Here is a 23488-nt window from a genome sequence, read left to right as displayed (position 1 = left end):
CGAAGAGTTCCTGGTTCTGTTTCATAGGTCTTTATCCATATGGTGATGATGCTGTTGCATTGTGTGACATTTGCTGTGCCCAATTCTGGCAGTCACTTCTTGATGTCAGGTTCGGGTTAGTTAGGATGGTTTTGAGGATGAGTTTGCAGGGTGGAACCTGTGCTTTTGATATTGGTATCAAGGCTCATCATGGAAGAGCATTACATCAGGGGGCAAAGAGTCAAGAGACAAATTATGGAGGAACGGAAACACAAGGACAAGAATTTGCAGGTGCACCGCGACATAAGGAGGAAAGCTGTCAGTGAAAGGGGGAATGGTGTCAGCTGGTGTAGCAAAGCTCAATGGTAGAAATGGGTGAGACCATGAGGTGGTGGTGGGCAGAAGACTTTTTGAGGGAGGAGCATGCTTCATTCATTGTTGAGACATCGTTTCGGGTTTCTCATTGTTTCCATGTTTTGGAGCAGGATGTATGCAAACGAGGAGTCCGTTAGGCCATAACAGGGAACACACTATATGCAATTCAAAATGAACTCTCAGGTGCTGGTGCCACTTGTCGTAAAACAGCAGTTTCCCTTTCTGAAAATGAATTTGTGAGCCCTTTGCCTTTTTATTGTTTGTTATCCCCCCTTCCTAATTATTCAGTATTCACTAAACGTATTCTGCCCCCGAAGTCAATATTTCATAGAAGCGCCTTTAGCAGCGATTACAGCTTCAATTCTTCTTGGGTGTGTCTGTATCAGCTTTGCACATCTGGATATGGGGAGTTTCTCCCATTCTTCCTTGTAGATTTGCTCAAGCTCTGTCAAGTTGGATGGGGAGCGTCGGTGAACAGCAATCTTCAAGTCTTTCCACAGATTCTCAATGAGATTAAAGTCTGGACTTTGGCTGGGCCACTCAAGGACTTTCACGTTCTTGTTCTGAAGCCATTCCATTGTTGCTGTGGCTGTATGCTTGGGGTCATTGTCCTGTTGGAATGTAAATCCTCCTCACAGTCTAAGATCTTTCGCACTCTGAAGCAGGTTCTCCTCAAGGATTTGGCTGTATTTGGCTCCATTCATTTTTCACTCTATCCTTACAAGTCTCTCTGTCCCCGCCACTGAAAAGCGTCCCCATAACATGATGCTGCCACCACCATGCTTCATGGTAAGGATGGTGTAAGATGGGTGATGAGCTGTGCTTGATTTTGCCAGATGTAGCACTTTGCATTCAGGCCAAAGAGTTAACGTTTCGTCTCATCAGACCACAGAATCTTTTGCCTCATTCTCTCAGAATCTTTCACGTGCTTTGTGAAACTCCAGGTGTGCTATCATGTGCCTTTTTCTCAGGAGTGGCTTCCGTCTGGCCACTTTCCCATAAAGCTGAGATTTATGAAAGGCTGCAGAGACTGTTTTCCTTCTGGCAGAATCATTGGGTTCTTGGTCACCTCCCTGACCAAGGGTATTCTTGCCCAGTTTGGTCGGACGACCAGCTCTAGGAAAAGACTGGGTAGTTCTATATTCTTTCCACTTCCTAATGATGGAGCTCACTGTATTCTGGGGAACTTTCAACACTCTAGAAATTATTTTATACTCTTCCCCAGATCTATGCTTCCTCACAATTCTATCTACGATTCTATTCTACAATTCTATTCTACGGACAGTTCCTTGGACTTCATGGTCGAGTTTCTGCTCTGACGTGCAATGTCAACTGTGGGACCTTATATGGAAAGGTGTGTTTCTTTCTAAATCATGTCCATTCAATTGAATTGGCCACAGGTCGACTCCAGTCAAGTTGTAGTGACATCTCAAGGATGATCAAAGGAAATTGGATGCACCTGAGCTCAATTTGGAGTGTCATAGCAAAGGGATTGTATACTTATTGACCCGAATACTTTTCAGCTTTTCATTTTTAATTGGTTTGTAAGAAAAAAGAAAATCCACTTTGACATTATTGGGTATTATTTGAAGATCAGTGATAAAAACATCTCAATCCATTTTAAATTCAGGCTGTAACACAACAAAATGTGAAAATGCCAAGGGTTGTGAATACTTTCTGAAGGCACTGTGTACCCCCTCTACAATATCATCTGAATACCCTGCACCCCCTTTCCCAATCAGTAATCCCCATCTCTGGCCTATGGAAGAGATCATCATCAACCCTGAAGGATTGCTGATGGATATTTATAAAGTTCAACACCTGACTGAGTTGGGACTCTCATCTCCTCACCCACAATGGACCAGTGGTTCAATGCAAAGTCATAAGTAACAACACAAAAGTACAACACAGGAGTAACAAAGAAAGATTTGATACTCGGTTATATATTCAAATTTGAAGCACATCTTACATGTATGTCCTTGCATAATATCCATCGCATATCTCCTGAGATCTCATCAGAAATGCAAAGAAAATCTTGGTAAGGGCCACTGAGGTGTCGGGACTGATTTTGCATAATTCAAAGTGGTTAATTACAAATGATGCATTTTGCAACACACAGTCTACAGTGTTAAAAAAGGTTTTGTTTGCCTGTGTACGAGCTGCAATAACATTCAACAACCAAAGGACGCCAGTACTAATAACCAATTAACCAACCAATCATTCATTTCGTGCCATCAGGCGCGTCGGGCTGCCTAGGCAGTTTCATTGGCTTGGTGGCACAATCATGGACGGGTCGGCACTCCAACACAGGATCATTGAATGGCTTCTTTTTCCCAGAGCTGGTACTCGTTTTTCCGACCTGAGAAGGAATACAGGCTGAATCAACCCACCTTTTGTTGTTTATGGCATTGCAGGGGCTTGATCTCCGGACCTTAAGGTCTTGATCCATCCACTTTAACCGTTAAGCCACTGTGTCTACAATTCTTGATAAACTAATATTCTATTTAAATTTTCTTGAAAAACAAAGAATTTGTGATTTTAATATTTTTCAAATACAATTCTGAAATGCTCCATTCTTTTGAATACGTATGTTTCCAATGGCCAACATTATTTGCTACCCCATGAGTGTACCCATGTACCCCATGAGTGTACCCCATGAGTGTATGTGATCTCTCGCATTTGATATCATCGGAAATTATATATTAAAAATAGCCTAATTGGAAGTTAACCAGAGGGTATATAGAGCAATTACAAGAGTAGTGGCTCGAGTTTGACCTGGACTTTTTTTGTTTATATAAAGCAGAGTTAATGTGTGTAGGTTAATATTTTGATACAATTTATCTTTACAGTGTCAGGAAGCAACACCCATAACCACGTGTTTCCTGCTTGAATGCATCAGACAAAAAATAGAATGGTGGCAAATGACATGGCAAAGAGAGTGGAACAGCAAACAATTCGGAAATTCCTGGTCAGTGGAAACAACAAGCCTGTAGAAGTTTACCGACATTTGGCTGCACAGTTAGTATATCGTGCGGATGACCTGTCAAGCTAACTCAATCCTTTGATCACACTCATCAATAGCGAACTAGCTGTCATGGTAACTGCAAAATATTCATCTGATCGAACAAAACATCATGTTGCTTGTCCAAGACACGAAACCACTAAGTACAATTCATGAAACCATATCGTGTGCCCCTTGTTATGGCCGAGTGGACTCCTCATTTGCATACAAGCCTCTATTGTAACATATGATGAGCCATCACAGATGCTGCAGTGCTGAATATGCTTCAGTGAAGCATATAATTGTGAGATGTTTCAACAGTTGCTTCAATCTGTTGCGTTTGTATCTTAAGAGGGCGAACCGTATTCAGCACATCTTATGTTTGGAAAGCATTGCTTTGACATTGTGTTGCAAACTAACTGGTGCATTTCAAGTTGAGCAGTAAGACGTGTGTGAGCAGGATGAGGAGGAGGAAGAGGAAGCAGCCACACAGAAGCTGGCCATTCAAAAAGCACGAGAGGTGGCTGAAGTCAGCCCGATCTCAGCTGCCAACATGTCCATTGCTGCGTAAGAAATATCAAAGGCATATTCAGCGTTTGAAAAGGGGGGTATGGGGTGTAAATGTACACGGCCGGAAGCTTGCTGCACTGAACACTGGATGTGTCTGTCTATGCTCTGCACTTGAGACAAACACTTTAAAAAAAAGTTTTTGTTTTCAATGGATGCCTAATTTTTGATGAATGAGGGCTGTTTGGATAGCCTGGATGTAGGCGCATTCGTCTCTGAGCTGTCTAGTCTGAGTCTGAATCTCAGCTAAGCTGTAACATGATCATCCTGGTGTTTTGCATGCAAGGTGATACATCAATGTGTGTGCCATCCATCAATTGGACGTTAAATTTGGCACCCCTCTGCTAGCATAAGTTGGTGTCTGTTAAAGATCCTGCGGTATTTTTAGCGACGAGTGTGCCAGCATTTGGATGAAACAACTTACAAATTCCCAGTCTGACTACCAATGGGAGGTCAATGAGATTGGCTTGGTACTGATGTCAGTTGTGAGGGTGACCTGGGATTGGGGTTCAAAACCTCAGTGTTTGTGTATACACCATGTGTAAATTGGACCTCCTTGTGTTAAGTTTAAAGCAATGACTTAAATCTGATGTGATGTTTTTCTTAAATGATGTAACATCAATACGGTTATGTCTGGGTCAGGAAGGAGATGCGCCACAACAAGCCGCGCACTGTGTGGGAGCAGCGCACCAGTGCACTGCGGAGGCAGAATCTGCGTGCCAGTGCCGAGGCACTTTACGGGGAGCTTGCTGCATCTGCATTCGCCCTGGGTTACCGAGGGAGTTTGGACAGTGCACGGCACAGCACGCCCGGCACACCGTGCATACACCTTGCCCGGCCGATTGCTTCCGAGTCGTTGCGCAGGAGGAGCACGGAGGAACTGAAAGGTGACGTTCAAGAATAGCTGTACTCTGCTTAAATGATGTGATTCTTCTGAGCAAATCGAGAAATGCTCAGAAAGCAAGTCGGGAATTAAATTATCAGTAGGTTTTTTTTGAGTTTTAAAGTGGAAGAAATATGCTTGAGATAACCAGATATTGATATTGCTCTGTTTCTTCTTGAATCATTCAACAAATTCAAAGTATTTAATTTATGGGTTGGTGGGGTTTCGTGAAGCTTCCTTTTCCTGCATCTGCAGTATATAGCTGCCGGTAACATAATTTTCCGGGTGTGCCGTTGTGCCGCTGATGCAGTTCCCCCTGTAGGATAGAGCAGGAATTTGTAATTTGTCCACGGTGCTGGTGATAACTTTCCCACTCAACACAAAATGCTTCTTGGGATATATATATAACGCCCACCAACTAATGGCACTGGACACCAAGTTATCGTGTATCCGAGGGACGATGCACACATTCATGCCTTGCCCTGCCTGCTAAGCACCAGTGTACCATTTTGGAGCTTAGAGCCGAGTGTGCATACATCTCGACTATCCTGTCAGTCTTTTGTGAAGCTTTAATACAATGATAAGCCCAACCAGTCTGTAAGAGATATAGGATAACTGTAATTTTGCGTAAGTGGAAGTATTATCCAATTGTAATTTATTATTTCTCTCCCACCCTCACCTGTACACTCACATCCAGGGGAGCGAAAGTGTCTTCTTAGATCGCCATACATGAGTCCTGCTCTCATCCGTGCCGAGCCACAACTAGCAGAACGAAATGAATGCCACAGTCAAAACCATAGTCCAGGTAGTCAGAGTGGAGGTGAAAGCAGAAGCGAAAGCACAGAGCGAGGCGAGTCTGAAGTCAATAATGGACTTCAGGCCCCACCTGAACCGAGAAGATTCCGGCACACTGTGAAAATAGGCCGTACAGCATTGATGGGGGACGATACGGATGTGAAAGGGTCTGGCCATAGCCATGTGGACCCTCTATCCGGTCTTGTTAACATCCCCGTCACATTAACAGCTCCATCGGGCGAGTCGGTTCAGTTACAAGGTGATTATTTAAATTGAACTGCACCGCTTGATTAGTTTCATTCCTCACTCACATTTGACTTCATGACGTAAATCGAGAGATTGAAATATGTTCATCAAAATACCAAGTGCATGCATGGTACTCTTTCTTCTTTCATTGTGTTGCCGTGACACACTTCTACAGATCCCGACATGCTTCCTGACAAGATGGAGCAGATATCATCGGATCGAAAATGCTCCAAACTGATCCTCCCTTTCAGCTCGATGTTTATTTTCGGCTCCAATAACCCGTGAGTTTACCCACCTACTTCACTTCAAATGAGGAATGAAAGCATCAATTTAATTGTGACTAACGGATATAAATCAACAATCTTGATGTCTTCAGCGCTTAAGAAGCTGCAATTGGTGCACAATGTGTTGTGGCATTTCGGCTGCAATTGCCCGACAGTGTCAAAGCCGTTCACCTGGTGACCCAGGTTTTTTGGAATCCTGCTCAGCATGGCGAGATAAAGGTGAAAGTGTGCCGTGTTATGTGGTACCCTTGGAAATGTTGCACAAATGCATTAAAAATAATAGTCCAGTAGTCCAATAATAGTCCAATAGTGAAAAAAATCAGTTTAAGACAATCCAATTTGGTTCCTATTTTTGCCAATAACATTGATGTTTTGACAAAATAGTTTACCATGTAATGGTACGACAGAACATATATCAATGTGCACCGGTGGGGTGGAAATTTTGGGGTGGGAGGAGTGGGCAGTGTGGATAGCACTTATACAGTATAATCAACAGAAGTCAATTTTGTATTAATTGTGGTTCATTTGATAAGTTATCAAATTTTACACAAGTGTTTAGACAATTGTTGGACATGTAGTTATCAAATATTAGACTGTTTTGCAGAGTGGAGCTTGCATAGCTCCGCAAAATAGGCATGGATGTCCTATTGGGGCTTGCGGGCCTGTTGCCTCCACTTCAACTTTTTCACAGAACTGGCAAATTAGCCACCCCTCATTTGGAAAAAAAAAAACTATGACATTAGATCCCTCCACCCCTATTCTGTTTTCTTAACAAAAGTCCATAATCCATGCAGCCAATTATTATCTTTGGGACATCATCAGTGCCGAAAGCCAAAGCGTTCTACAAAATAAATGAAAACATACACCAAATACACTTGTTCTGTCATATACAGTTTACGAACCCAAATCCTAATAAGTTTTTAAAACTGGCCAAAAGGAATTGAGTAGGTGTGAACGGTTATTATCATTATTATTTTTCCTTTACTTTGTTTGCCAAGAACTATGCGCAATACATAGCGAGCACTTGGCAAACATCACAAAGATATCAAAGTGCATTTATTAACTTCAATTGTGGATATTAGAGACAGAATGCATCAATAGATTTTTCAAAACAAACATGTGTGCACCTCCCGAGCCACCACATTGCTGCCTTTCTTTCCCAATTCCTACTTTATCTTTAATGTGCAGTTTTAAGTTTCCACTAATATACAACAACAACAGGCAATTTAAGGCCATTTTCCCTGCTCGAGCGAGGGTTAGCCTTGCGGACCCCATGACAATCCTCTCCATTTTGCCTTAATTTTGCATTTTGCCTTGCTCCACTAATATGATGTTACATATTAGATGATCATCGTAAACCAGTTGCAACAGTATCCGGATTCCATTCTCGTCTGCGGATGCTGCAAGTCTAGTTATTGACGCTTGGAATAATCGAGATTTAAACTTGTTGGACTCTCTTTTGTCGGGTTATAATAAGAGTTCCCTTGCAATGAACTTTGATGCAGGAGGAGACCATTAGGCCCATCAAGCCTGCGCAATGTTGCCAACATATGGTTTTTTGTCCTTGCTCTATCCATTTTTAATTCTGAGCATCAAGCTCCGAAGCAACACGTACCATTTAAGTCTTTGATATGGCCTGGTCAGGGTTCAAACCGCCGACCTTCCAGACTCAAAGCGGGCATCGTCACCGCTATGTTGGTCCTCAATGCATGACAATAACAGATTTCAAGGCTTTTATTGTGCTTTGTCATTGGCCTAAGCTGTTGTTTTGTCACAATATCGGTCTTCAGTGATGCAGAGAGTCGCTTTCTCTTTACTGTAAATAGTATGTGACTAGAAGAGTACCCATCTCCGACGGTTTCGTCAATTTCTCACCTCAAATGAGCAATTTTTAAAAGTGAATATTGGTAGGAATTGGAATTCAGCATAAATATGAGGTGAGCAAATTTTGCAGTGGATGGAGTCGGTAACGCAACCTCATTCCATTCCACCAGCTAATATTTCTAATCCATGCTTGTACCCCCAAAGTACTGCGTGGAAGTGAGGGCAAAATTATGCAATTTCAGCTGGGAAATGGATGTAGGCACTTTTTGAGCCTACTTCGTGACTGAAGATCATCGAAGTTCTTTCCATGCCAACCGACCACCTCCTGTCACCTGTCCCTCTCCACGTCATTTTTACAGCCCCAACCCACCCCTTCTGTCTGGACTCCCCATCGCTTTACTTTTGGCAATTTCAATTCGGTATTTCTCACAGTATTTAATTCTGGTTTCGCTTTCGATGATCCGTAGATCAGTAGTTTGTTTCACTTTCCAACGTCAGTTTCGCTTTGGGATATCAGTTTTCGATTCGTCATTGCAACCTGTGATGTGACACGTATGGTGGTCGAGAAAAGACATCAAAAACATTTTTCGTTTTTGGTTTCATCAGTGGTCTAAAAGGATATAAAGGGGTCTAAAGTGTCTAAGTGGTCTTCAAGGGTTCTAAGGACAAAAGAGCAAATGGGCTCTAAAATGTCCAAAGGGTCTTACATTTTTTTTTTGCCATATTGCCAAGGATAACTCCCTACTCGCGGTGATAACTGAGATTACCCATGACAAATGTAGACTCTCTGTCTCTATATATAGTATAGATTATGGGATTTCCGGCTGCAATTTTCTGCAAGTTGGCATTTAATTAATGGAATTCATCCATTATTCATTCATGGATAAGCCTCTCTTGAAGAGAGAAAAAAAAAGTCAAATGGTTTGGACTCCTTATTTCTAAGACAACATGAAAACTTAAAACAGGAGGTGCAAAGTGGAATTTATGTTCAACACCATGACGGAAAAATGTTGATCTTGTGTTCGAACGATTTAACAGAGTCGTTTCGGTTAAAATGGAGGAAAGACAAATAAAACAAACAAATGGCTTTTATTTGTGTGGAAAAGCTCCCAAAAGAGCAAGCATATTTATGCACCTGTTTATTGATAGTAAACACAGTATGTTTAAACTCCACCGGAAATCGGGTCAATATATCTAGGAAAACGAAAAATTGTCGAAAGAAAATGTGAAGAAACTGGAAAGACCCATGAAGATTTCCCAGTGTGTGATACGAACAGATATTCTGTCAATTTGTACCTTGTACAAGAAGTGTGCGTGTTGAAGGTCCACAAAAGAATACGAGACCCATCATATCCACCTCACGCTTTCGACTATCTCTTGTCCCAAATTCAATTCACATGTTTAATGTGAGTGTGGAAAGGGTGGGTTGCACCCCACACGGGTTGTCGGGATGTCGGCGACTAAACCATCTCCCCTTCCTGTTCTGGCTGGAGTTCCCCAAGGTAGTGTTCTGGGCCCTGTGCTATTTCGGGTCTTCATCAATGATCTCTCCGACTCTCTGGAAAATCCTCTCTATCTCTTTGCTGATGACTCCACTATCTGCCGCTCCATTCCTCATCCCTCAGATCGGCAGTCTGCAGCCTCCTCACTCTCTGCAGACCTGAACAAAATCACAGACTGGTCAAACAAGTGGAACATGTCTTTCAATCCTGACAAATCTCACACTCTTACTATGTCTCTCCGAAAAGACCGTCTGGAAAACCCTCCCATTTACTTTCTCAACAATCCTCTCCAAGAAGTTCTGTCGCTCAAGCTTTTGGGTCTCACTATCTGCCATGATCTTTCTTGGGAAAACCACATTTCCAAGCTGGCCTCCAAAGCCAGTCGCCGACTGGTCATCCTCCGTCATGCGAAGACCTTGCTTGGCACACCTGAGCTCTTCACCACATACAAGGCTTTCATCCGCAGCTCAATGGAATACTGTTCCCCCCTCTGGGCCGGTGCTCCTGCCTCACACCTAGCTCGGCTTCACGCTGTTGAAACCAAAGCTTTCAGAATCATTGGAATCTCCTGCGATGAAGCTAACTCCGAGGGCCTTTCACTCACTCACTGCAGGCAGGTTGGTGGTCTTTCTGTCTTCTACCGACTCCTCTCCGGCCTTGCTCCCCCAGCTCTCTCTGTGCTTTGTCCCCCAAATATTCCTTCAGGTCGCACAAGATCTGCCTGCAACCCTCTTGTGTTAAAACTGCCAAAATCTAGGCTCTCTGCTCACCTTCACTCTTTCATTCTCCTTTTCTCCCACCTCTGGAACAAACTCCCCAACTCCTTTCAATCCCACTCCTCCCTCCAGGTCTTTAAAACAGCTGTTCACCACCATCTCTTATCGTCCCCCATCCAAAACCTTGATCTTTTCTACCCCCGCTAATTCACCCCAGATACTCTTTTTTTGAAATTCCAACTTCTTTCCTGGAAGTCCTTGCAGTGTTCATATGTTTTATACCTCTCCCACCTCCCCCCAAACCCTCCCCCTCCCACATTTCTCCCGATGTCCCTGCTCTCAAATGTTGTGTTTGTGTCCTTCCTCCTCTCTCCCCATCTTGTCTACCGCTCCCCTTATTTTTTGTTTTATGTGTCGGTTTGACTTTTTGTGTGATTAATGTTAGCTCTTTCACGAGCCTCGATCTTGTATACAAAAAAAAACCCCCCCAAAAAACCAACACACCTCACTGGCTTTGCTAATGGGGAGGGTGACTGTGACACCCTGCCAGGACCAAAAACAACACCTGGCAAAGGGAGAATGAGCTCCCGTAGGGAGCCAACAGCCATCCAATAAGGAGATGGCGTCTCATTAAAAAACACCCATCCGGTTTGGACTGGTTCAAGTCATACCAAAGACTTGTACTTGCTGCTTCGTACAAAAAATGGTACTTGCTGCTTCCTTACTTGAAAAGGATAGAGCACGGACATTCCACGTCGGTTGGCTTCCATGGGGAGGAGGAAATTCCTCTTGAGGAAATGCCCCACTGGGTACGGTGAGAAAAGCGGTGCCATTATTATGACGTCGCTGATACCCAGATTATCCCAGGAAGTGACGGCAGTGACAGCACTTCCTCCAAGCTCATTGGCTGTGTTGAGTGTTTGTCTCGTCATTGTGTGTGTGTGTGTGTGTGTGTGTGTGTGTGTGTGTGTGTGTGTGTGTGTGTGTGTGTGTGTGTGTGTGTGTGTGTGTGGAAGCTCTATTACTAGCCTTAGCCCAAGTATTAAAACAAAAAAAAACCCCACCCCTTTCTTTGAATTGATATTTATTTGTCTTTGAATTGCTAGTGGAAGGAAAATTTCCATGTTTTTATGGGGACCACAATAAAGAACATGAATATGAATATGGCATCAATTATATTGACCAAATCACAGTCTCATTTGGATAGGTACTGGTGGAGGGTGCTTGGGGGTTAGGGGTTGGGAGGGGGGAGATAGCAGTGTAGGCAGTGGTTAAGGGGTGTGCAAATACTCTACCATTGTGGCATGCGTAATATGTACATTGTCTCGTCGGTGTTTTTAATGCATCCACTGTCAAATTTTCTGGAGGCATTATGTTTCCGAGTTGTCTGCCCGGCTGTGCGTCCATCTGTCCGTGATAGGTTTCCATTACTGTGATAACTTAATAATGGCTTAAAGGAGCCAAGTCAAACTTGGTACAAGTATGTATATTTGTGTAAAGATGAACTTATTAGATTATGGAGTCAAGAGGTAAAATTTATGTTACCGAGCTAACTTGTGAACCAGTGATGTGGTTTTGACCAACCTTGGTACAAGTATATCACAAGTATATACTTGACCAACCTTGTATATATATTGTCGTGTGATTCTCCTCGGTGAATATAGGGATATCGCAGATGGAAATTCGAGCGTTAATTTGAGGCAACGATCAAATACGGACTTCACTATATATGCGCGGGGGATAGAAAGAAGAAGAAGAAGAAACGGGAAGCTTTTACCTGATGCGGAAGGTCGAGCAGTCTTCAAACCTGCAGTCATACGTATTATGATGCAAAGATGAACTGATTAGATTTTGGTATCAAGAGGTTAAAGGTCAGAGTCTGTAATAGGTTTTCGTTGCCACTATAAACGAAGAACGACTGAAGGAAACCAAGTCAAACTTTGTGCAAGTATTATAATGACTAGTAAGGTGCCCGTGCTACGCACGGGTGGGAGGCCAGGAGCAAACAGACAATGCAGAAACAGCGAATACTAAAGCATGAAACCAATAAATTCCACATTCCTGTAGCACCTTCAGTCGCACGTCAGACATGGACAGCAAGTTCATGAAGGAGCCTAGAAAAACGTACCCGTTCGACGTTTGTTCTATACCCAGTCAATGGCGAATCTGCATATGGCGATCCGCAATTTTCACGTTTAGAAAGTAGAAACCATCACGGCATTCCGTCATTCACTTGAACTCGATATCGCTTTTTTCATTCCAAACAGCATAACTCCAATCACAAATTAAATAGCATTAATATAAAAAATAAACTTTTAACAACATTCGTGACATAAACAAATATTTAAATCCTGATGTGAAGTTCCGTATGGTTGGGTGAACACAATTACGAATTCAAAATCGTAATTGTATTCACTCAATTCCAGTCATCAATTGATACGTTAACAAAACGATTAACAGAATTAACGTTTAACGATTTAACATTACGATTGAATGACGGTTGTATTTGGATATTATCAAACCCGCGCATTGCCGTCATCTGTCCACTTCCGCATTCGCGGCAGGTTCATAATTCTCATCAAAATCTAAACAGTATTTGTAGAATTTCAATAAAAGCCACATCACTGTTTATATCGGTAAATATTATTCCATCGTGTTTGGGAAAATTGGAAAATTGGAAAAATTGGAAAAACAATATAGCCTATTTTACTCCAGGAGGTCCCAGGATTACCCACCCAAAATATCGTTGCGATCGTTTCAGCCGTTTTTGTGGTACCTTCAAACGGACAGGCGGACGGACGAACATTTGGTGAATTATAGTAAGATGTAAAGATAAACTGATTATATTATGGGGTTACAAGATCTAAGGCCAGAGGTCGCATTAGGTAAAAATGATGTTGCTGTGCTAACTTGTGAACCAGTGATGGGATTATGGCCAAACTTTGTATAAGTATATATTATGATGAGAAGATGAACTGATTAGATTTCAGTGCTAAAGGTCAAAGGTCAGAGGTCATGTTAGCCAAAAACGTGATACTTCAGAACAGCCGAAAGGATTTAAATCAAACTTGGTACAAGTATGTATAATGATGTAATCATGTGGGTGGAAGCATATCGGCATATTGGTGGACGTCGCAATGTCGAAAGATTGCCATTCTAGTCTTCCTACTACTACTACAACTACTATGCCACACCATTTTTCTGCTCCTCGAGCTGTGCTACTTTTCGACGTTTCCTCCTCATCCTCCTCCGTTTTCTTCTGTATTTTGGTTTCGTTTTGGTTATCTGAACCCAGTTGGTTCATTTTTGTCCCCCGTCGCACCGCGGAGCGAAAGGGGGACTATGGTTTTCCCCTCAGTCCGTGTGTGCGTCCGTCCGTGCGTCTGTCCGTCCGTGTGTGCGTCCGTCCGTCCGTGCGTGCATACGTGCATAAGTGAAGGACCGAATTCTAATTTCGTGTGTGGGTGCAACCCACGTCAAAATCCAAGATGGCCGCCGCCATGTATGTCTGAAGCTTGTGAGCGGAATATCTTGAAAAAGAAATGAACTAAGCGAAGTACCAACTTCTAATCTGGTGTGTGGGTGTATCTAGGCATAAGGAAGAAGGCTATTGAAAATTGGGTCGCCACGTCAAAATCAAAGATGGCCGCCACCATATATATGTCTGAACCTTGTGAGCGAAATATCTTGAAAAATAAACGAACTACTAACTTCTAATCTGGTGCGTGGGTGTATCTACGCATAAGGGAGAACGCTATTGAAAATTGGGTCGCCACGTCAAAATCCAATATGGCCACCGCCATGTATGTCTGAACCTTGTGAGCGGAATATCTTGAAAAATAAGCAAAGTACCAACTTCTAATCTGGTGTGTGGGTGTTTCTAGGCATATGGAAGAACCCTTTTGAAAATTGTCGCCACGTTAAAATCCAAGATGGCCGCCACCATATATTTGTCTGAACCTTGTGCGTGAAATATCTTGAAAAATAAACGAACTACTAACTTCTAATCTGGTGTGTGGGTGTATCTACGCATAAGGAAGAACGCTATTGAAAATTTGGTCGCCACGCCAAAATCCAAGATGGCCGCCACCATATATTTGTCTGAACCTTGTGAGTGAAATATCTTGAAAAATAAACGAACTACCAACTTCTAATCTGGTGTGTGGGTGTATCTACGCATAAGGAAGAACCCTATTGAAAATTGGGTCGCCACGTCAAAATCCAAAATGGCCGCCTTGCGTCTTCCACTTTCTCAACTCACATCACTTCACCGACGGGGGACCAAGGCGTAACGCTTGTCTAAATTTTTTTTGACGTTCCGTTTGATTTCATCCATCCTTTTGTGCTCAGGCCTAGCCCAGCCGCTGCGCCGCCTGTGTGCCACTAGTTACGCCTTATTGCGGCATTATCGCTAAAGTACTTAGCGATCCTTTTGTTCTTTGGTTTAATCATCATTTAGTGTGCTGAATTTGCACACTGTGGTGAGCGGGTGTGTGAGTGAACGTTATTTGATTAATGAGGTGTTTTTGTTACCTTGGTTCTAAGAGGGACAATGAATTATTTTTGAATCATGCCAATGCATACTGAATGGGCTGATGTCGCTGCGATCACTTCTGGTGTAGGTGTGGGGGAAAAAGCACATCCGTTTCAGTCTTTCACAAGGAAACATGGCGTTTGATGCTAGTTGGGACAAACTACCCAAATGGAAGTGCATGTGAGCACAATGTCCATTGTGGTAGGTTCATCAGTAATAGTTGCAGCCTCTAAAATGTATGGAAGAGCTGTGTTCTTCCTTAAATCCGAGGCTGCAGTGAATAAGTTGATAGAGAAAGGCATTGTAGGAGGGTTTTTTGTCCAAGTAGAACCACTTTCGAGCCTTGGAACACCAATCATACTCTCTAACATACCTCCCTTTATTGCTGATCATGTGGCTGTGCCATTCTTGGAGCGATTGAGGGTGCTAAGATCACACATTAGGCCTGTGCCTCTCGGATGTCGTGAGCCTGCACTACGTCATATCTTGTCTTTTAAAAGACAAGTTTCCATTGAACTCTACAATGGGAGGGATCATGGTACCAGGCTGGAATAGTCCCTTCTTTCTTTCTGCGTATGCTGATGATGTTCTCGTGTTTGCGGGAAGTGCACGACACATGCAAACAGTTTATGACTGTCAGAAAATCTACTTGGCAGCATCATCTTCCCAAATACATTGGCAGAAGAGCTCTGGACTACCGGTTGGAACAATGCAGATTGGCGAACTCCCTATGCTGTTCCAGCAATTAACATGGAGTCACCAGGAACTCAAACATTTGGGGGTCTATTCTGTCAATCTCTCGTAATGGCTCATCAATTCGCAATTGGAGCACTCCAGAAGGAAAAATACAGGTCAAGCTGAGAGATTGGAATGGACTCATAAGGATCCTATCTTTACATGGGAGAACTCTTTCACTGAAACAATTTGTCCTTCCCAAACTGTTGTTCAGGCTTTCTTGCACAAGTGTTCCTGATTGGTTTCTGGCTAAGATGCCAAGGGAGTTGGTGGACTGCTTTTGGAATGGGAAGCATTGGGTATCTCTTGAAATCCTGAGCGTGCCTCTTGCTGAAGGTGGACTGGGTTTTCCCTGCCTTCGAAGCCACTTTTACACCTTCAGGTTACAGGCAATTAAACGATACCTTTATGCGAACCCAACACCACAATGGTGCACGCTGGCATCGTACTTTTTCCGTAAAGTGCTCGGCTTTGGGTATAAAAGGCAAATTTTCAGTATAAACTCCAAAAATATTTCCAATGACCCATTGCCTTCTTTTTATCAGGAAATTCTGAAGGCCTGGTGTACAATTGAAATGACCAGAACAAATGGTCCCCACCCAGGGAAAGACCTGCTGGAAGAGCCGCTTTTCTTGAACCGTCTCCTACAAGCCCCACTGCTAGCTTCCATCAGTGTAAGGAGAAAACTCTTGTTGAAAAATATATCTACAGTGGGTGATCTCCTAAAGGATGGGAAGAATGGCATTCTCTCACCTGAGGAACTTGGAGCAAAGGTAGACCTGCAGAGAATAAGAGTTCCTTTTAGGATACGCAAAGAGTTAAAAAAATTTTTAGTTGCCTCCTGACTGCCTGGATTACCTGGAGAACCCTTACGAAGGCGAGGAAGCAATGCAGGTTTCCCTCCCTACTTCCGTGGCTTTTACAATGAAACCGCATGGATGCGATCTTTTCCTTGCGCCACCTCCGCATAATATGAGCAAGGTCCCTGGCATGGCTGGGGTGCCCTTCTGTGACACATCAAGGAAGGAAATATTTGCACGAGTAATCCACTCACTCGACTTTGTTGCGTTAGCAAATCGCATGGGCACTCCATGACGTGAGGTTCTTCTGCCTCCCGTGCCTCTCCATCCAAGTTGGGAATCTCTTTATCTCTACCCAACACCAAGGGTGGTTGGGGACCTAAGTTGGAGGCTGCTTCACGGGGCACTGTGCTGGAGTTCTACTGCAACACTTCACAAACGCTCCTCATGGATGTTGCTTCTGTGGGCAAGCAGAAACCATTTATCACATATATCTGCAATGTCCACGTCTTCATCCAAAGCTTTTGCTGGTGAAAAACCTGCTCTGGCGTTTTTGGCTTTATTTCTCCCTAACACTTTTTATTTTTGTTCACCCAGTGAAGAAAGAGTCGATCACCGGATCTCTTGGTTAACTTTGTTTTGGCATCTGCAAAGCTCGCAATATATAAAGCTAGAAAGTGCAAGATTGAAAGCAATGTCGTGCAGTGTAGTTCTGTATGCCTGGGAACTTTGTTGCGTTCACGGATCACTTCGGAGTTTAAGGTGGCACAATATTCCCGATCTATCGGGAGTTTTATAGAAGTTTGGACAGTACATAATGTACTTTGTAGTATTTCCCCACAAGGTACTTTGCTCTTATTTGTTTAAAGGTGTCATTTTGTGGTTTTGGTGTTCTTTTAACTCTCCATCTGTCTTGGTAGTGCTTTCTCTTTAAAATGCTCTCCCTTGTCTACTGTAGTTCAAACCATGGACTTGCAGAGATGAGGAATTGAGCGACATTAAACTGGGAACATATGTTTGCCTGAGCTTTCATGAGCTCTGAACGCAAATCTCTATAGCCTTTCCAACAGTACTACTACTACTACTACTACTACTACTACTACTACTACTACTACTACTACTACTACTACTGCTGCTGCTGCTACTACTACTACTACTACTACTACTACTGCTGCTGCTGCTACTACTACTACTACTACTACTACTACTACTACTGCTGCTACTACTACTACTACTACTACTGCTGCTGCTGCTGCTACTACTACTACTACTACTACTACTATTTCGTTAAGGACCTACTGATCTTATCCCCACCCCCTTCTGCTAGCCGCCAGAGAACATTTTGTACTAGGTTTCCTGGAATCCTCATTACATCCAAATTCCCCATTTGGATGAATGATGTTCATAGGTAGATTAATGTGTCTTTAAAATCCTCCTTGGGTCATTTATCTTCTCACATTAATTAGCAATTGGTATAAAACACAATTATAGCCCATTCAGATGTTACATAGACAAAAAGTACAGGTATATGCACTTTCTGTCCTTTCTCTATTCACTCACTCCTTTATTCTCTGTGCAATTGATACCCATACACATCTGTCTTAACCCCGGTCCCCTGCCCTTTCTCTTTCTTATCTTGGTAGCCATTCTTCCTCTTCTTTCGTATGCAGCACACACACACACACGCACGCACGCACACACACACACACACACACACACACACACACACACACACACACACACACAATGCCAATTTTGAGACAACGTATTTGCATGTATTTTCCACAATTAGCAAACCGAGTTCAGTATTCACAATTGCACGACTGATGTCCAACGTGGTCCCTTTGTGTTTAACCCCGTTGATATTTATTCCGTATGTTTATTACGACTTCCTTAACGGGCCAATTATTCCCACCTTCTTGTGAGTTCAGCTGCGGAACCTGTTTTTTTTTGCAAATATTTCTTGACTTGGCAGATCAGGCCTGACGTTTACTGAAGTTTTAGGCATTTGTAATTTATTCAGGGTGCTGATGATAGATGGCCAGGGATCTTTAACATCGACCAATTAATGGTAGCAGACGGGACACCTTGTTTAGCATCTTTTCGAGAGACGACGCACGTATTGATTTATTGCCCTGCATGTGAAACACCAGAATGACACGTTTGTAGTTATGTCAATATTCAAACTGAGGCTAGAAACTCGTGTGCCAGTGTGCACACCGCTAAGCTACCAGCCCATGTCGTGTGTGTGTGTGTGTGTGTGTGTGTGTGTGTGTGTGTGTGTGTGTGTGTGTGTGTGTGTGTGTGTGTGTGTGTGTGTGTGTGTGTGTGTACACAGTGCATTCAGAAAGTATTCAGACCCCTTCACTTTTTTCACATTTTGTTATGTTGCAGCCTTATGCTGAAATCGTTGAAATTCATTTTTTCCCTCATCAATCTACACTCAATACCCCATAATGACAAAGAAAAAACAGGATGTCAGAAAGTTTTGCAAATTTATTAAAAAGAAAAAACTGAAATATCACATTTACATAAGTATTCATACCCTTTACTATGACACTTGAAATTAAGCTCAGGTGCCTCCCATTTCTCTTGATCATCTTTGAGATGTTTCTACACTTTGATTGGAGTCCACCTGTGGTAAATTCAATTGATTGGACATGATTTAGAAAGGCACACACCTGTCTATATAAGGTCTCACAGCTGACGATGCATATCAGAGCAAAAACCAAGCCATGAGGTCGAAGGAACTGCCTGCAGAGCTCAGAGACAGGATTGTGTGGAGGCCCAGATATGGGGAAGCCTACAAAAAATTTTTTGCTGCATTGAAGGTTCCCAAGAGCACAGTGGCCTCCATAATTCTTAAATGGAAGAAGTTTGAACAACCAGGACTCTTCCAAGAGCTGGCCGCCCGGCCAAACAGAGCAATCGAGGGAGAAGGGCCTTGGTAAGAGAGGTGACCAAGAACCCGATGGTCACTCTGGCTGAGCTCCAGAGATCCTATGTGGAGATGGGAGAAACTTCCAGAAGGACAACCATCACTGCAACACTCCACCGATCTGGGCTTTATGGCAGAGTGGCTGGGCAGAAGCCTCTCCTCAGTGAAAGACACATGAAAGCCTGCCTGGAGTTTGCAAAAAAGCACCTAAAGGACTTTAGACTGTGAGAAACAAGATTCTGTGGGCTTTCATGTGTATTTTTTATTTATTAAATAAAACAAAAAAGTCATTAATGGAATAATGAAATAATTAATCGATTAATTGAGTAATCAATAAATCTAAAATAGCCTTTGCAGCCAAATCACTTCGTCATTGTGGTGTCGAAATATCAGCTTCTTAGCTCAAAAGGTGCCTGGGATATTGCCCAGATGAGAAAGGAAATAAATAAGTACTTAATTAATCGATAATAATTAAATAACTAATCAATTAATTGATTAATCAAAGAAAAAAATTATGTTTTTGCCAAAGCACTTGCTCATTATTGTGCCAAAATGTCAGCTTCTCAAAGCTGGAGCTCAGCTCAAAGCATCTTGAGCTTATTCCTAGCTCAAAGGATGGCTGAGGTATCGCCCGGACAAACAAACAAGCAAGAAGACGTAATGCACAGCATGATACTTGCAAAATCCACCCCTCCCCCCACCCCCCCAAAAGGATGCCATTGATCCATCAAATTGTCCATTTCATCCAGTTTAAAATTGACGATCTCAATCAAAGCTTGGGTTGATAGCATGAAAAGTGACGATTTTTCAAATGAAAATTGATGATCTTAGAAGTTTCACCTTGAGTTGCCCTTTGATCTTTTGGCCACAAAAAGAGTTGTTTTCCCAATTCAGTGAGGCGTTATGCAAATGCTGTTACATTTTCAAGTCAATCGGATGAAAATTGATGATTTGGGAAATTTTACCTTGAGTTTACCTTTGACCTTTTGACCTCAAAAATAGTTGGTTTCCCTATTTAGTGACTCAATATACAAATGCTGTTACATTTTCAAGTCAATCGGATTTAAAATGGCGATTTTAGAAATTTGACCTCCAGATGACCTTTGACCTCAAAATCGATAGGCTTCTCAATTGTGATGACCTCTACAACTTGGTGAAGTTTTGTGATGATCGGTTTATAATCATGACCTGTAAGCCGGTGACAAACAGACAAACAAGAAGACGTCATGCGGAGCACGCACGATACTTGCAAAATCCACCCCCCCCCCCCCCCCAAAGTTTTCCATTTATACAGCAAATTGTCCATTTCATGAAGATTAAAATTGACGATCTTGATCAAAGCTCGGGTCAACAGGATGAAAAGTAACGTTTTTTCAGATGAAAAATGATGATTTTAGAAGTTTGACCTTGAGTTGACCTTTGACCTTTTGACCTCAAAAATAGTTCATTTCCCAATTTAGTGACTCAATATACAAATGCTATTCAATTTTCAAGTCAATCGGATTTAAAATGGCGATTTTAGAAATTTGACCTCCAGATGAACTTTGACCTCAAAATCAATAGGCACACCGAGGTGTCCCAATTGGGACGACCTCTACAACTTGGTGAACGTTCGTGACGATCGGTTTAGAATTGTGACCTGCATGCCGGTGACAAACAGACACAGAATAACAAACGCAACCGACCAATATACTTGACAAATCTTTGATTTTGCAAGTAACAAACAAACAAGAAAACAATCAAGAAAGAAATCGGAGTGAAAACTAAGTACTCCCTTTCAGTGCGCATCATCGCCGGGGGCCCCCTTCGGTGCCTGGCGATGACGTCATGCAGCGCCTGGAGATGAATAGGAAAGGAGCGGTGTACAAAATTATCAGATCCTTCACCAAAATCGAATCAATTTATACTTGTCACATACCCAACCTCTCCACCAAAATCTGTTGGAGTCTGTCCTCAACTTTTTTGACATATCCTGCTCACAGCCAAACAAACAAACAGACAGGGGTGAAAATATAACCTCTGCCCACCTTAAGTGCTGAAAGTAATAAGTATAGGGACTCTTCCATGGAAATACAGATATGCTGCACATATGATATCTGCTTGTAGAGTCAACATTTTTATATTCAGGAGTGAGTCAACAATGCAAGATGCATTTTGAATAGCTCAACGGCAGTATGGAAAGTGGAATGTTGAGCTTAGAAATTTATAATAAAAAATAAATAGCCTTTATTATAACCATGACCTTTTGCGATCACTTGCTTGGGGACGCTAAATGCCTCAATATTTCTTTATAAAAAGAATGGGCCACCATGCAACATTGCAACATCATCCCAACCAAATGACAAATTTCTGCCTGAACTACACTGCTGATGACAACGTTAGTCATGGAGATACCATGGAGGCTAAACACTAATGTGACAAACAGATAGATCTACGGTCGAGGGACAGACAAAGTGAAACAGTCTCACAACACGAATATACAAGAAACCATAGAAACGTGAATATTGTCGTGTTCCTGGGGATTAAGATCCTCCAAGGTAACGGGTAGCCGATCGAGCTTTAACTCCAAGGCATTCAATCCAATGGCAGTGTGAATACGCGCAGGGATGAGGGCAATGAAGTTATTACCTGTGCGGATCCCACTGGACGTCTTCGGCCCCGATGATCAAAGCTAACTGACACGGAATTTAATTGCAACAATAAAAAGGTTTATTAAAATAAAAGCCAGGAAACAAAGAAATGCACAGTAAACTAAAATTCCTAAATGGAGCGCTCCCAAAAGAACTCGTTTACAACACAAGGGGATGATAAAATAAACGAAAGTAAAAATGTAGGTACTCAGCTTTGAGCGGCTCTTCAACCTCATCGGAGATCGTTGGGGCCCCGCGTCCCTGCGCGGGAAAACATACCTTGGCGCGCAGTTCGTTCACCCGCCAGCCGCAGCATGGGTCCCCGAGTCCGTGCGCGGGAAAACAGGTCTTGGCGCGCAGTTCGTTCCTCCAGCCGCCGAGCGCAAAGCGAGCAGGCCACGCCCGTCCATCGCCGTCTGCTCCACACAGCACTGCGGCCTCTCAGCGCGGACAGCACTGTCACAGCACACCGTCAGCACCAAAGAGCCAAGGAAATGAAAATGTGGCCGCTCAAACCGATAGCCCGGACCAAAAAGCGCCAATGTCCGACTGCAGGGCACCAATGTCCTTGGCTCAAGAGGTCGGAAAATGTGAATGTTCGCAATGAAATCCAGATCCAAGAAGAAGACAAACTTTGACTGCTTTTCTTCAGCTCGGGCCCCACAGAGAAAGATATATAAAATGCCGACTGCACGCGATCAAATCCAGAAGCAGAGAGAGAAAATGTCGGGACCCCAAATCTTTTGTACCCAGGGCTCTTACGTCATCCAATGACATCCGCACACGCTCCAATCAGCGAGTCCATTCCCTCGCTCTATGGCCGTCCTGACCAATGGTTCTTCGGGGCGTGGCCTCACGGCCACTTGCCAGCCTTTGTGATCACCCGGTCAGTGGTATCAGCGGTAGTTGAATGGCCTGTTTCCTCCTACTTTTATTTAGTGTTATTTTTAGGTGTGGAGTGCATGGCGGGTGTGGTGTGTGTTATAACGAACAAAGGAGAAATCACAGAGGCCATCATACAGGGGATTCACCCTTAATCCACAACTAATTAACACAACCCCACCCCTCGTCATGGGAACAAAGATACACTCTTACACGACATCCGGTCTAACGGCTCCCTACTTAGGTACAGGGGGTTCTTCTTCTTCATCGCGGCATTCGGAGCACACTATCCTATACAATTACACCTGGACTAAGGTATTGCATTGCCTACCCCCCATAAACGTAACAATATGTTTGGCTAAGTGTCATAATAGTATCCCTTTTAATTTACCGGCTTGATTTAAAATTTATTTCAAAAGCAAATATTTCTCAACTCACTTTTTGCGGTTTCGAGAAATGCACGAGTTCCCTGTTCTCATAAATCACTGGCAATCCCGACTTAAGCATTGGTGGGCCACATTTGGTGTCTTCTGATAGGCCATTGCCAATTGGGCATTGTGCGAGTTAGTATGATATTATGAATGTTGGGGTCACTATGGTGTCAAAACCTTGCAACAACCTAAAATGACCTACAATAGCAGTATTACACATTAAACCAAAATAATAATATGTTCCCTTACAAGGAACTTCAACGCAGAAGGCCATTGGGCCGATGAATCCTGTGCAGTGGTTGCCAACCTATGGTTGTTTAATGTTTATCCTTGCATTAATTGGTCTTTATTTTGATTATCCTTTGT

The 23488-nt window shown here is 42.9% G+C and overlaps 1 protein-coding gene across 1 annotated transcript in view; it reads left to right on the top strand.

Moving 5' to 3' along the window:
- Positions 1 to 23488, top strand: part of LOC137438368 (voltage-dependent P/Q-type calcium channel subunit alpha-1A) — a 387802-nt gene that overhangs the window by 177939 nt on the left and 186375 nt on the right. Inside the window, exons 19-22 of the mRNA XM_078767016.1 lie at positions 3816 to 3922; positions 4565 to 4809; positions 5503 to 5859; positions 6022 to 6127. Of these exons, the coding sequence (XP_078623142.1) occupies positions 3816 to 3922; positions 4565 to 4809; positions 5503 to 5859; positions 6022 to 6127 (815 nt within the window). The remainder of the gene's footprint in view (positions 1 to 3815; positions 3923 to 4564; positions 4810 to 5502; positions 5860 to 6021; positions 6128 to 23488) is intronic.

This window comes from Myxine glutinosa, chromosome 13 (assembly GCF_964187855.1).
Source record: "Myxine glutinosa chromosome 13, kmMyxGlut1.1, whole genome shotgun sequence".
NCBI lineage: Eukaryota > Metazoa > Chordata > Myxini > Myxiniformes > Myxinidae > Myxine > Myxine glutinosa.
This window is presented reverse-complemented; position numbering and strand designations above follow the sequence as displayed.